General features: G+C 34.9%; 1 protein-coding gene across 3 annotated transcripts in view; it reads right to left on the reverse strand.

Annotated features, from left to right (window-relative positions):
- Nucleotides 1–16,282, reverse strand: part of PIK3C2G (phosphatidylinositol-4-phosphate 3-kinase catalytic subunit type 2 gamma) — a 357,132-nt gene that overhangs the window by 54,924 nt on the left and 285,926 nt on the right. For all 3 annotated transcript variants that reach the window (XM_061204611.1, XM_061204610.1, XM_061204612.1), the window contains one exon: nt 10,625–10,700. In XM_061204611.1, coding sequence (XP_061060594.1) covers nt 10,625–10,700 — 76 coding nt within the window. The remainder of the gene's footprint in view (nt 1–10,624; nt 10,701–16,282) is intronic.

Raw genomic sequence — 16,282 nt, forward strand, 5'->3', positions numbered from 1 at the left:
TCACACCATATACAAAAATAAACTCAAAATGGATTAAATACCTAAATGTAAGATGTGAAACAATAAATCTCATAGAAGAGAACGTAGGCAGAACACTCTTTGACATAAAGTGTAGTAATATTTTTTTGGATCTGTTTCCTAAGCCAAAAGAAATAAAATAAACAAATGGGACCTAATTAAACTTAAAAGCTTTTGCACAGCAAAGGAAACCATCGACAGAACGAAAAGGCAGCCTACTGAATGGGAGAAAATATTTGCAAATGATATGACTGATAAGGGGTTAATACCCAAAATAATATAAACAGCTCACACAACTCAACATCAGAAAAACAAACAACCTGATTAAAAAATGGGCAGAAGGTCTGAATAGACATTTTTCCAAAGAAGACACACAGATGGAAAACAGGCACATGAAAAGATGCTCAACATCATTAATCATTAGCGATATGCAAATTAAAACCACAATGAGATATCATCACCTCACACCTGAGAGAATGGCTATCATCATAAGGTCTACAAATAATAAATGTTGGCAAGGACATGGAGAAAAGGGAACCCTCATACACTGTCGGTGGGAACATAAATTGGTGCAGCCACTATGGCAAACTGTGGAGATTCATCAAAAAACTGAAAATGGAACTATCATATGATCCAGTATTCCACTCCTGGGTATATAACCAGAGAAAACAAAAACACTAATTCAAAAAGATACATGCACCCCAATGTTCTTGGCAGTAGTACGTGAGCCAACACATGGAAGCAACTCAACTGTCCATCAACATATGAATGGATAAAGAAGATAAAGACAATGTGGTGTATATATATATATATATATATATATATATATATATATATATATACACACACACACACAATGGAATACTACTCAGCCATAAAATGAATGAAATTCTGCCATTTGCAGCAACATGGATGGACATAGACAATATTATACTTAGTGAAATAAGTCAGATAAAGACAAATATTGTATGATACCACTCATATGTGGAGTCTAAAAAGTAAAACAAAAGAATGTATATAGCAAAACAGAAACAGACTCACAGATACAGAAAATAAACTAGTGGTTACCAGTGGGGAGGGGGAAAAGGGGAGGGGCAAGATACGAGTACGAGATAAGAGATACAAACTATTATGTATAAAATAGAGAAGCGACAAAGATACATTATATAGCTCAGGGACTTAAAGCCATTATCTTGTAATAACTTTTAATGGAGTATAATCTATAAAAATATTGAACCATTATGCCATACACATGAAACTAATATAATATTTTAAATCAACTATACTTCAATAAAAAAATACTTAAATCTGTTTGTAGTTTAAAATTTTATATTTCAAAATTAAATTGGAAATATCTGACATCTTTATGATGTTGAATCTTCCTACCCAAGGTATGCTATGTCTTTCCATTTGTTCAAGGCATCTTTCAATAGTGTTTTAAAGTTATCTTCATTTGATATGGCACTTTTCCTGTTAAATTTATTCCTAGGGTTTTTTTGTTTTGTTTTGGTTTGGTTTTCTGGGTTGTTTTTTGCTGCCATTGTAATGGGGGTCTTTCTTCTATTATATATTCTAACTAGTTATTACATATATGTAACAATATAATATATATATATATGCAATAGATATCTATATATGAAGTTGGTACCTGATACCTTTGTTGAATTTCATCATTTGTGATAGATTTTTAGTTGATTCTCATTTTTCTAGGTATGTGATCATATTACTGGCAAACAGTAATTAATTTTGTCTTCTCTTTGCCAAAGTTTATGCTTCTAATTTTTTTTCTATTTAAAATAGCTTAGCCAGTTCACAGATATTTATTGACCTATTACGGACAAGGCACTGTTCTAGGCCTTTGGAACATATTAGACAAAATCCCTCTCTTCGCAATTCTATAGTATTGGGGGAGATGTAAAAAAACCAATAAACATAATAAATAAGTAGAATTTATAATATGCTGAATATGATTAATGATAAGAAAAAAACCACAACAGGATGAAGGCACTGGGAGCTTCCAGAATATGAGGCAGATTGCAGTATTAGATGGGATGATCAGGGTACTTCTCATTGAGAAGGCAAATTTAGAGCAAAGACCTTCAAAAGAGGGGACGGAGGAATCACATGTTGGCTAATACTTTCAGCACAATGTAATGTAATTGTGATGCTCAAGGGCATAGTGCCTTATTTTATACTCTAGTGGAAATATTTTTCCACTATTTCTCTGCATTCCTTATGTGGGCTTTGGATAGCCAAGATAGATACATTTTCTCCTGTTAAGGCATTACCCATTTATTTTTATTTGAGTGTTTTATCAGGAAAGTTTATTGAAATTTATCAAAAGCCTTTTCAGTGTCTGTAATGATGACCATGCTATTTTCTCCTTAAATCTATTAATATGATAATGTGTATTATATACTATGTGCATTACCAGCATTGAAATGTTCTGGCATTTATGGTCATGGTGAATTATACTCCTTTAGTGTGCTGATGGATTATTTTGGCTAATATTTTATTTAGAATTTTCCATTATATTCAGAAGTGAGGTTAACCTGTGATTCCTTTTTTTTTTTTTTGCAATCCTTGTAATCCTTGAAGCTACTGGAATAACTACTTTATTTGCTTCATAAAAGTAATATAGAAATTTTTCCTAACTTTTCTCTGTTCTGGAATTGTTTAAATAGCAGTGGAATTATCTGCTTTTTAAAAGTTTGGCATAGTCCCTCTGGAAATCATCGGAACTTGGTACTGTTTTAAAGGTTGCTTTTTGAAACTTTTTCTATTTATTCTATCTAATTTGATCTTTTCTGGGGTAAACTGTGTTTTCCTAGAACACTACCTATTTCAGACATTTACAAATTTATTTTTGTAAAGTTGAACAGAGTCTCGTACTACTCTTCAATTTCATCTCTTATGGTTACTTCTTGCTTCTCCTTTTGTATTTTGTGTATTTGCATTTGCCTCCATTCTTTTGATTAGATTAGCTAGTGGCTTATTTATTTTATTGTTTACTTTTAACTTCCAGATTTATTTAATCTACTGTTTTCTGTGTTCTAAATCATAAATCTACTTTTATCTTTATCCATGTTTTTCTTTTTGTCGTCCTTTAGTTTGTTTTGTGCCTCTTGTTCCAATTTCCCTCTGAGCATTGCTTTATCTTTCTCTCATGGTTTCTGAGATGTGGTATTTCATTATTGCCCTTCTTTGGAAATTTTGCAATTTTGATTTATAAGTCCTTTTGACCCAAGAGATGTTCAAGAGAGCTTAATTTTTTATATCTCCAAATTTAAGTATCTCTTAGCTTTCTGAATTTTTCCATTGATTTCTCACTGTATTGTCTCATGATTAGAGAATATGTCATACTATTTCTACTTTTGAGGATATATTGAAATTTCCTTTGTGACCTAATATATAATCTCTTTTCATGAATGTTCCATGGGCACTTGAAAAGAAGATATATTCTCTATTTTTAGGATAAAGAGTTTGATACAAATTAACAAAATTTGCCTTATTAATTTTACTATTTAGTTTTTCTATGTGTCACTTATGTTTTTCTACTCAGTCTTTCATAAATCAAGAGAAGCAAATTAGAATATCCTATTACTAGTTTGTTTTTGTGTTTCTCCTTGTATGTTCCATAATTTCTGTTTTATACATGTTGCTGTCATATTTGATATGTTGTCCTAACTGCTTACATCTTTATTGAGAATTGTACTTGTTATAGTTAAGTTCCATTCCTGTTTAATTCAAGGCTTCTTGGACTAAATTCCGCCTTTATTATATAAGACTGTGACTTCTGGTTTCCATGTCCTTGCATTGCCTAATATACCTATGCCTTTATTTTAATTTTCAATCTTTTAAGATCACTTTAAAGTGATTTCTTTTAAGTGTGTTTTTACATTAAATATAGAGTTACGGTTTTCATTTTCACTCCAATTGGAATTTCTTAATAGATGAGTTAAGCCTATTTATACTTATTGATATAATAGATATGTTTTCCCTTTGTTTTTATTGTTTTAAGCTATTAAAGAAATAGAACATTTTTGTTTTCATGGTTTTTAAAGAAAGTCTTTCACAAAGTAATTTGTTTTTATTTTTATGTACTTATGATACTTAGGGAAGTTTTAATTTTTGTTCTAGTGGTTACTTTTATTTAATATTCTTTTCACAATATTTGTTTCCTAATAGAAACAAAGATAAAATTAGTGTGCATAATCTTTCTCATCTACTTTGATCTACCACCCAATTATTGATATATTCAATGTTGTGATCTTTCTCAGTGTTTCTCTAACACTAATATTATATATGCTAAGATTTTTTTACTGCTTGATTTGTTAGATTTTAAGTGATATCTTTTGACACCCAGCTATTAGACATGGGGTAATTAGAGAAAGTCCTCTAACTCTCATCTTTTTTCCATCTTTTCCTTCTCACATCAGCCACAAGTAAAAATCTAAAATAATCTTCTAATTAAAAACATGAGATTATATGATATAGTATAGCAAAATGCATATTTTAAAGCTTTCAGTTGAAAATTTGAAATACAACTTAATACAAGCATTTATTTCCAAGTAGTCCTAACCCTTCACCTCTTGTCCTTCCATATCACTAAAATTTAAATTGAAAACCTGGATAAGATACTTCAACCTACAGATAATTGGTCTGGGCTTTGCCACAGCAAGTAGCTAGAACATTAACCAGAGAGACCCTGCCATGGAGACTGCATGGCTTCAAGCTCCCTTTTAAATTAACATCTCAAAGGAGAGGTAGTGATGTGAGGTAATGATTGAAAACTCCTGTTTGCCATCATTTGTCATTATCAATGGAGTCTAAATAAGCTCATTAATTCATCCTCTTAACGCTGGCAACTGTTGTCTTTGATCATGTTCTACTCCATTACCTATGACATTGTTTCTATATCTTGACAAAAATCAATCTTCTGTGTGTCAGAGTTGTGTACTGGTGGATAATTTTTATTTTTCTGGAGGTATTGTTTGGCACGAGGGCTATATCAATTTGTGGGGAGTTTAAACAGTCTGTCATTAAAGAATATACAAGATAAAATCTATCAACTTTCTGGTTAGTGCCCTGGTTGGGTCTGGTGTCTGTAATATTTAATGCAGTAACTTATAGATTTTTTTCCAGGTGATACTTCAAGAGAATTCTAGTGGTTGGGAAGCACTGAATTCCTTGTGCCACGGCTTTTCCACATAAAATGGTGAGTGTGAGAGAAGTAGCATAAATTTGGGTTTTGATTTCTTCTCTCTTGTCCTTTTTAGAAAAATGGCAAGCTACCTTGGCAGAGAATATTAACATATCTCCCATTATTGTTCTTTCTATCATCAGTTATTTGTTCAGTAATTCTTTATGAGCATGTAGAGAAGGCCAGACACTGCTATGCACTGGGGTTACAATATTGAGCCATACAGACATGGATTATGTATTCATGGATTTTTAGCCTACAAAGAAGCACATAACATAGTTATCATTGCAATACATATTTTGAGGAAAAAACATTATATGACTATATAGCAAAGGCAATTGAGATGAAATCTGAAGGATGCAAAAAATGATGGGGATGTTCTTGGATTGGAAGAATCAACATTGTGAAAATGACTATACTACCCAAAGCAATCTACAGATTCAGTGCAATCACTATCAAATTACCAATGGCATTTATCACAGAACTAGAACAAAAAATTTCACAATTTGTGTGGAAACACAAAAGACCCTGAATAGGCAAAGCAATCTTGAGAAAGAAAAATGGAGCTGGAGGAATCAGGCTCCCTGACTTCAGACTATATTACAAAGCTACACTAATCAAGACAGTATGGTACTGGCACAAAAAACAGAAATATAGATCAATGGAACACGATAGAAAGCCCAGAGATAAACCCATGCACATATGGTCACCTTATCTTTGATAAAGGAGGCAAGAATATACAATGCAGAAAAGACAGCCTCTTCAATAAGTGGTGCTGGGAAAACTGGACAGCTGCATGTAAAAGAATGAAATTAAAACACTCCTTAACACCATACACAAAAATAAACTCAAAATGGATTAAAGACCTAAATGTAAGGCCAGACACCATCAAACTCTTAGAGGAAAACATAGGCAGAACACTCTATGGCATAAATCACAGCAAGATCCTTTTTGACCCACCTCCTAGAGAAATGGAAATAAAAACAAAAATAAACAAATGGGACCTAATGAAACTTCAAAGCTTTTGTACAGCAAAGGAACCCATAAACAAGACGAAAAGACAGCCCTCAGAATGGGAGAAAATATTTGGGAATGAAGCAACTGACAAAGGATTAATCTCCAAAATATACAAGCAGCTCATGCAGCTCAATATCAAAAAAACAAACAACCCAATCCAAAAATGGGCAGAAGACCTAAACAGACATTTCTCCAAAGAAGATATATATATTGCCAACAAACACATGAAAGGATGTTCAACATCACTAATCATTAGAGAAATGCAAATCAAAACTACAATGAGGTATCATCTCACACCAGTCAGAATGACCATCATCAAAAAATCTACAAACAATAAATGCTGGAGAGGGTGTGGAGAAAAGGGAACCCTCTTGCACTGTTGGTGGGAATGTAAATTGATACAGCCCCTATGGAGAACAGTTTGGAGGTTCCTTATAAAACTAAAAATAGAACTACCAGACGACCCAGCAAACCCACTACTGGGCATATACCCTGAGAAAACCATAATTCAAAAATAGTCATGTACCACAATGTTCATTGCAGCCCTATTTACAATAGCCAGGACATGGAAGCAACCTAAGTGTCCACCAACAGATGAATGGATAAAGAAAATGTGGCACATATATACAATGGAATATTACTCAGCCACAAAAAGAAACGAAATTGAGTTATTTGTAATGAGGTGGATGGACCTAGAGACTGTCATACAGAGTGAAGTAAGTCAGAAAGAGAAAAACAAATACCGTATGCTAACACATATATATGGAATCTAAAAAAAAAAACCAAAAATGGTTCTGAAGAACCTAGGGGCAGGACAAGAATAAAGACGCAGACGTAGAGAATGGACTTGAGGACACGGGGAGGGGGAAGGGTAAGCTGGGACGAAATGAAACAGTGGCATGGACATATATACACTATCAAATATTAAATAGATAGCTCGTGGGAAGCAGCCACATAGCACAGGGAGATCAGCCTGTTGCTTTGTATCTACCTAGAGGGGTGGGATAGGGAGGGTGGGTGGGAGACGTAAGAGGGAGGAGGTATGGGGATATATGTACACCTATGGCTGATTCACTTTGTTATACAACAGAAACTAACACACCATTGTAAAGCAATTATACTCCAATAAAGATGTTAAAAAAAAAAATGATGGGGAGGACTTCCTTGGTGGCGCAGTGCTTAAGAATCTGCCTGCCAGTGCAGGGGACATGGGTTCGAGCCCTGGTCCTGGAAGATCCCACATGCTGGGGAGCAACTAAGCCTGTGCGCCACAACTACTGAACCTGCGCTCTAGAGCCCGCGAGCCACAACTACTGAGCCTGTGTGCCACAGCTACTGAAGTTCGCGCGCCTAGAGCCCCTGCTCTGCAACAAGAGAAGCCACCACAATGAGAAGCCCATGCACTACAACTAAGAGTAGCCCCTGCTTGCTGCAACTAGAGAAAGCCCATGCACAGCAATGAAGACCCAACGCAGCCAAAATATAAATAAATAAATAAATTTAAATAAATAAATAAATAAATAAATATGTGACAAATAGCAGAAACTTCCTTATTAAAAAAATAAAATGATGGGGAAGGTGGAACAGGAGTCAAGTGATCTAGGCAGAGAAAACTGAACCTGTGAGGTACTGAGGATCTTGTCTTAGTTGAAGAATTGGAAAAAGACAGGAATCAAGATGGGGAAGGACCTGATAGACTGGAAAGGGAAATTGGTGGGTGCCAGATTCTGCTGAGATGCATCAGGAGGATTTTGGTCTTTTTCCAAAGAGCTGGGCCAGCTACATAATTTGTGGGGCTCAGTGAAATAAAAATGCAAAATGAAAATTCAGAGCCCTTTTTACAGAAATTATTAAGAATTTCAGTACAGTGACAGCAGGATTGTTCTAAGCACTGTGCTTTGTGTGACTGCATAGGTTACAAGCCCATGACGTTGCCCCTGCCTAAAGGCAATGAGAAGCCAAGGAAAAGTGTTAAGTAGAGGAGAGAAGTGATTGGCTGGCACTTGAAAAAGATAAATTCTTCTGTTGTTCTACCGAGGCACATTTAGTTAGTGAGTAAAGGCAAAGGAATATGAGTATCTCCCAGATGCAGGACTACAAATGATTTCTAATATGATCTTTATAAGTCATGTGCCTAGATACATAGATGTCCAGAATCCACTCTCAATTCATTAGTTGCGGTAGTAAAACGGTAGTAAAATGGTAAAGTCTGGGATTTTTGCTTAAGGTCATCCTATTTAAACCATTATTTTAATACACTTGAATAATTTTATCCTCTAATCATTTAACAACATAAGCTCAAAGTTTCAACTAGTTGACAAGAATTATGCTTAAAATAATATTGTGCTCCTTGTTTAGAATCAACTGATATTCTGTGACAAAAGTATTAACATTAAGAATTCATAAGTATGAAAGAGGAAATAATTTAAAGAATACAAGAAGGAACAACTTCCTGCTAATCCTTGTTTGTTGTAATGATTTAGAAGGTGTGTTAGAATGATTTAGAAGGTACGTTAGAATGATTTAGAAGGTGTGTTAGAATGATTTAGAAGGTGTGTTCTGTTGTTTTAAGATAACAAGCTGTATTTCATAGGCAGCCTGTATTTAAAAATATTGAGAATCAAATCTTTTGCTCATTACCATTGACGAAACAAATCCTGAGTATTGTATGATGTAGTAAGATATAAGCAAACCAGACAAAAAAGAATTCTCAAGCAACCATTTTAGTTTTTACAATAAGAATCTTAAATTTTTTGTGTGTATGTATTTTAAAACACCTTATAATAATCACCAAATTTAAAAACTTGATAGTGATCTACAGTTTACTTTTTGAAACACAGAGAAAGAATTTTCTTTAAGGCATTTAATGACAAAATAGAGGCCAATCTAGTAGCTTTTTCTTAAAGTTTGACATCTCTAGAAACTGGCAACTTTATTATTATTGGTTTTTTTAATCTGTTTAATGCAAGTTTATAAATATTGATTGTAAAAATCTCCCCAGCGAATACTATTTTTTAAAAAAAGATATTTGTTGTATAATTTGTAAATTATGACAATAAAAATATTTTATATTGTGGGCATCATTCTTCTTTAGATACATGCTATAAAATGTAAGAAATTACCTTACCATATTGTTTATGGTTTGGCTATATAAAGCAACTTAGAGAGTAACGTTACGTGAGTAAAATGTGGGGAATAAAAGTGGTACAATTCTCATATATTAAATTAAGATTTGTTAGTATAGAGCAATGCATAGTAGGGAAGTGAGTCCTTGATTTAAAGTTACTCTCAGTCTAACAGGAGAAACAAGGCAGACACAAAAATAAATATGTAACAATAAACAGTCACATTATAAGACCTGACCTGGCTGTACAGAACTGTACACCTGAGGGTTAAATATCTAGGATGTCAGATACAGGCAGAGGTAATGAGCAGATGGGCCTAATATTAAAGGCAGAGAATCGGAAGGTGGACGTGGATAAAACTAAGACTGGGAGTTGCAAAGGAAAGGGGGGTGAGCCCTAGCAAATTATGGGTTTGCAAATTTTATGTGAGATAAAAACCAATATCAGTATTAGATGGCCACTGGCAATGGAATTATATTACGAATGCTTAAGATTGATAGGACATTCTAATATTTTAACAGCTGAGATGCTCTTGGCTTCACATAAGGGAAAACTAGAGATAACTTAAGCAAAAATGGAGATGAACAAATGGGTAAAGACCCATCCCCAAGCATGGAATTAAACCTAGGCCTCTCAAAAAAGTAAATAATATTTTAAACTGTCAAAAAAAAAAAAAAAAAGATTGATAGGACATTCAAAAAGAGTCTCTGCCAATCTAGGAGAGATGATAGAAAAATTAATTAGAATTAACATACATTTGGCAGAGAATAGGGTGGATAATTGTGCTGGTCTAGTTTGGGATCCTGGTAATAAAAGAAGACTTCATGAGGGAGGTGGAATAATTATTGAGCTTTAAAAGATAAGAGTGAAACTGTCAGATAACTCATGATCATTATTATTGCCTAATATTTATTTTTGTTGCTTCCAAATATGTTGAGTAAACTGTAAGACTTACCTGCAGGGGAAAACAGGACTTCTGCCTCTGAAATGCAATTCCATCTCAATGCACAATTAATTGAAATGAGTTAATAGTGTGATACCATGTAGTTATTATAATTGGACAAATATATCCGGGTTTAATTTAACTTGATAGACATATTCTAAGGAGTTAAAAAGCTTTTGAAGTGGTTAGAAAAGACTCTTAAGGCCTTATTCTTAAAAAGAGATTTTAATTTGAAGAATAAAAAATTATAGTTATGATTTTTTGTACAATTATATTGAAACAATAATTGTACATAGAAATAATGATAAAATTACTTGCCTAGGTCCACAGGTGATGATTCTTCCATTGTTTGTTCCACAGGCTCAGAGAGGAAAAAACTAAGTACACAATCACTCTGAAAAATAAGGCAAAATAAAATATTTTTTCATACCTTACATTTATTTATTGTTCCTGTTCCCTAGTATTTAAAAACATTGACCCTAATATATAATGTTTATAGATACCTGTTTTATTTATAGATATATCTATATTTACAGATTCCATAAATAGAAAAATATATACTGGGAAGTTTATTAAGTCAATGCTATAATTTCACCCCAAGTTAAACTTAACTTTCATGAGATTAGATATCTGGTTATTTTATATTTTTTTAAGAGGCTCAGGTGTGCTCTGCTTTTAGAGCTCACCATAATGTTTACATTCTTGAACTTTACAATTATGCATGAATCTCACACCTCCTTTTTCTAGAAAATGTGTACCATTGGACAAAGCTTTTGAAGAAAAATTACTCTCAGTAGGACACAGGTACTCAGTGAAAACCCATTACTCCTCAAGGTTCAATTCTAGAAATGCTCACTAATTACCAGCTACACCAATGCCATAGAGGAATGTTAGGGGATATTTAGAAACAGAAAGATGCAAAAGGTGACCCCTCTCTTTAGAACACAGTCTAGTGGAGGAAACAGATTGTATTGAATGCTTTAATAGAAATTCTAGTTCTGTTTAATTTTAGAACAAAGAAGTGAGTGTGCTTCTCTTTTAAACTGAGATTGTCACAAACAAACTGACATTTAACCTGGGCTCCAAATAAATGGGCTAACTGGTGAATCAGAATAACTTTTCCTTAGTGACACTGACACACATTTTGTTTTAAGCCATTATGTGACCAAAGCAGCCCTTCCTATATTATTATCTGAAGGGCACCACTAAATAATTGATTATTTCTTTTGACTATCATAAGCTGATGCCATAGTACCTGCAAAGCTGCCTGACATTCTACCCAGTTAGCCTTCATTCTGTGCAATGGCTCTTTAAAACCTCTTCCAGAAACTTAAACTTCCAACTCTGACTCCTTCTTTGCTGACGATTTTGTCTCCACTCTAGAGAACATAAAAGGCAGATGGAAACTCCTACATTTCCTGCTACAAAATCTACAGCTGCACAAAGCCACTTTTTCTCTTTTTTTCCTGCTACACAGGAAGAAGTGTCTCTCTTCTCATCTATTATAAGTTGAATTCTACCCTCCGAAAATTTATATGTTGAAGTGCTAACCCACAGTAGCTCAGAATGTGATCTTATTTGGAAATAGGGTAATCGCAGATGTAGTTAGTTAAGTTAGGATGAGGTCGTACTGGTGGAGGGTGGACCTCTAATCCAATATAAAAAGGGAAAATTTAGACACATTCATGTAGCAAAGATGATGTGAAGAGACATAGGGAAGAGATGGCCATCTACCATCTGTAAGCCATGGACAGAGGCCTGAAATAGACTCTTCCTCACAGCAGTCAGAAGGAACCAACCCTGTCGACACCTTGATTTCAGACTTCCAGCTTCCAGAACTGTGAGACAATGCATTTCTGTTGTTTACATCACCCAGTTTGTGATACTTTGCTATGGCAGCCCTAGCAAACTAAGACATCATCCAATGCTGATCACGTCTTTCTGTGTCCTAGATTCTATTCCTTCCTCCTCAAGAACCTTGTAGAATATCCCAATCTATACTTTAGTGTCTTTTTCTTCCTCCCTTCCTCCCTTCCTCTCTCCCTCTTTCTCTCTTTCCTTCCTTCCTTCTTTCTTTCTCCCTCCCTTCCTTTTCTTTCTTTCTTCCTTCCTTTCTTCCTTCCTTCCTTCCTTCCTTCCTTCCTTCCTTCCTTCCTTCCTTCCTTCCTTCCTTCCTCCCTCCCTCCCTCCCTCCCTCCCTCCCTCCAATATAAAGTATGGCCAACTCTCTCCATTTTAACAACTAACAAACAGATGAGTCAAACCACACAAAGTACACTCACACAAAAATAATGTCTTGTCACTAGTGCTCCTTTCGAGTCCTATTATTTATCTCCTCTTTGACACAAACTTATGGGAAGAGTTGTCAGCACTCACACTGGTTCCTCTTCTTCAACTTCCACTCACTTTATGATCTATCACACTCAGGTTTCTGTCATTAATCGTCCTCTGAAAATGTTCTTACCATCATTTCTCTTTTTTAAGGTCATTTTTTCCCCTAAATCCAGTGGAGATTTTCTTGGCCCTTATATAGCTACTCCATTTTTAGTGAAAAATTCTCTTTCACTTGCTTTCTTGATAGTAAGTTCTCCCAGTTTTTCTTCCATTTGTCCTGCCATCTCTTCTTAGACTTTTTTCAGGCTCCTTTTCCTTTTGCTTATAACTTAAATTCTAGCATCCCTCACTTCTAGGCCCATCTCTCTCATTACTCTAACACGTTCTTTCCGTGTGATGTTATCCCTTTTGGTGGCTTCTATAATGATGAACAAATCTAGACCTTTATCTCAGATCTATGTCTTGAGTCTCAGCCCTCTACATCAAAATGTCTTTTTGTTGGCTTCTTTGACCTAAAGATAATTAAAACCCCCAAACTACACAACTACATGCATTTTCTTTCCCCTCGATTTGCTACTTCTTCCTGTATCCAGGCTCAAAATAAGGTATGTCGTTTTGGACTCTCCATTCTCCCTACCCCACACAAAAAGTTAAATGATAAGTCTTATTAATTTCACCTCCTAAATATCTCACTTATCCATTTCTTCCTTCCAGGTATACTGTCGTCTTCCTTGTTCTAGTATCATCACTTCTCACCTAAGTTACAGCAAGTGTTCCCAACTCTTATCTTGCTACCCTTTCATCCAGTCTATTCGTCACACAATTGCCAAACTGATCTTACAAAATAAAAATCTAATAATTTACTGCTTAAAACCCAGAAGTGACTCCCCATTGCTCTTAAGCAAAAAGATCAACTGCTTAACAAGGCTTGTAAGACCTTTCTTGAATGAGATCTTGCTCATTTCCCTATCTTCATCTCTCACCATTTCTCTTCTAGTATATTAACTATACTGAATTATATTTCCTCAAGTGTGTCATGCTCTCTTATCTCTCTGTTTTTCTACATGCTCCTTTCTCCGTCCTTTCCACCTCTATCCACGCATTTGCCCAAGTTTTATCACATTCTCTCTTCTCTACTCTTTTAGCCTAGTCAGTGAGATATCAAGAGCAGAGATCATTTATTCACTCATATTTAATATAGTATTTTTACTCAATAACTATTTATTAACAGAAACTGAGATCTGTCTTCAGATATAGAATACATTGGTCTTCTAATGCAAATATTTTTATCTATGTAGCAGTTTTATGCATCATTGTAAACTAGTTAATTAGCAATTTTTATCTCTACATATTGATCTCTTGTTAACTTGTATAATAATCTATCCTGAAGAATATATCCATCTTCAGGAAGCTGACCAAATCAGGTTTTTTAGTTTGAAAGTCTGAAATCAAATTTCAGAATTTGTTGAAGGAAATTTGACCTTCTTTGGCTCTTGACAACCAGTCAATTATTATTCTCTGGCAACATTTTGACCTCACCTCCTAATGGTTATTAAACTTCAAGAGTAGGCAGAATATCTTCCCAATTAGTGTCTGAAATGTCACCAATAGCTAATTATCCCCTTGTATTTACACTGTCATATCCTTGAAACCTACATTTGTAATTCCAGGTGTGGGTGACATGCTGAATACTAATTTCTTATTGTAGCAATATTGTTTTCATTCTTGAGGAGAAGCATGATCCAGTGTCAATGGAAGGAAGAAATCAATAAAAATAATTAAGAAGATAGAAAAAGTAGTATTGCTTGATTTCAAAATAATCAATTAAAGTTTTTCCTCAGATTTGGTTTTACTTATGTACATGTATCCCACAGCTTTTTAGCACATTGCACTATTGGATAGTTTGGAGAATTATAGAAATGTTAGTGCTACAGTTGCTTTCACTGATAACCTGAACCAGTGTTTTCAGTTGGGTTTGTACTGACCACCAAGCAGTGTGGCTATATTTAGTTGTGTAGGTTGTATACTGAGCAACTCTAGGGGTGCCATTTTTACATTGACTATAGATATAATCCTAGTCTGCAGGGCTTTCCATATGTAGAGCTGCCAGATATAACAAATAAAAACAGATGATGCCCATGCAATATTTGCAATATACTTACACTAAAAAAATTTATTTGTTTATCTCAAATTCAAAGTTAACTGGGCAGCCTGCATTTTATCTAGCTATCTGACAATTTGAGATGCTTAAAGATGTATGGGCACACTTTTGGTTGTCTCAGTGACTGGAGGGTACAATTGGCAATTAATGAGCAAGGCCACTTATCTTAAATATTCTGAAATACCTACAATATTCTCCCATTATTAAGCATGTTGTTTTTCTGGGGACTTCCCTGGTGGTCCAGTGGCTTGCGCTCCCAATGCAGGAGGCCTGGGCTCGATCCCTGGTCAGGGAACTAGATCCTACATGCTGCAACTAAGACCTGGCGCAGCCAAATAAGTAAATATTTAAAAAAAAGAATGTTGCTTTTCTGTTTAATTCTTCAAATGGTAATAGTTTTCTGGAGGAAAAGCTCTGAATTTAACTACTTCATTCTAGAAATGAGAATGCCAGATAGCATAAGTGGTTGACTGATTGAGATTAGTATAAAAAAAAGAATGTAGAGTGTAATCAGTAAGCCCAGGCCCACCTGTGTTACCACTGCCAATGACCTATAGACGTGAAGACTATATATGGGGATAGGTGGGAGATGTGCCTAGGGAGAGTTTTGTAAGAGTCCTAGAGCATGCTGGTCTTCTGCACCAGCTTAAATGTACTGGGACCTATTGATGAATTTTAAACAGAAAAACATCGTGATCAGATATTTCTTAGAAAGTTGACAGTGTAGCATTGTGGAGGAAAGAAAAAACAGCAGTCAGCCTTGGAGAATGTCATCAGCAAAGCTCCTTATAAGCTCAACATATTATATTCTCTGAACAGTCCCTTCTGCTTTGCTTTTAAGTTTCTGAAATGGTAGTAGTGCCGTCTCACATTCCCTTTATAACCCTGGTCCTGGGGATGGGGTAGGTAGCCTCCTTGCATCTCCTTGATCTTCCGATCTCCACACTTTCTTTCCGTATAAAAATGCCCTGCTTTGAATATCCATGTCTACTGACTATACAGCCCTCTCCCTCTTGTTGTTGCACTTGTCTACTGATCTCTAGGTCACAGACCTTCATTCCTACAACATTTTAAACACTGGAACATTGTCATTTTCTCCAATAATACTTGTCATAATTCACACTTATTTTAACATTGACACAAAGCATCCTTCTTTATGGTAGATTCTTTGTTTTTAACTCATCTCATCCAATAATCTTGTTCTGCATCTTACTCCATCACTCACTCCTGTTCTCTTGATCTTATCTGGATCGGTGACTGAAGTTCTTCCATTGTCTTGATTTCTAGCCTCTGAGTCTACAGCCACCCGCTCCCTCCTTTTCAGCTCTCTTCCTCTAGTTATATAACTCGAACAATCTGTTGACCTTTTCACTGACCCTAACTCCTCTCATTATTTTCATATCCCTCCTTGGCCAATATGGATCTCACGGTCAATACTTATAATAACTCTCTCATATACTCCTTTTAACTCCTTTGACCCT

The sequence above is a fragment of the Eubalaena glacialis genome, chromosome 11, assembly GCF_028564815.1.
Source record: "Eubalaena glacialis isolate mEubGla1 chromosome 11, mEubGla1.1.hap2.+ XY, whole genome shotgun sequence".
Taxonomy (NCBI): Eukaryota; Metazoa; Chordata; class Mammalia; order Artiodactyla; family Balaenidae; genus Eubalaena; species Eubalaena glacialis.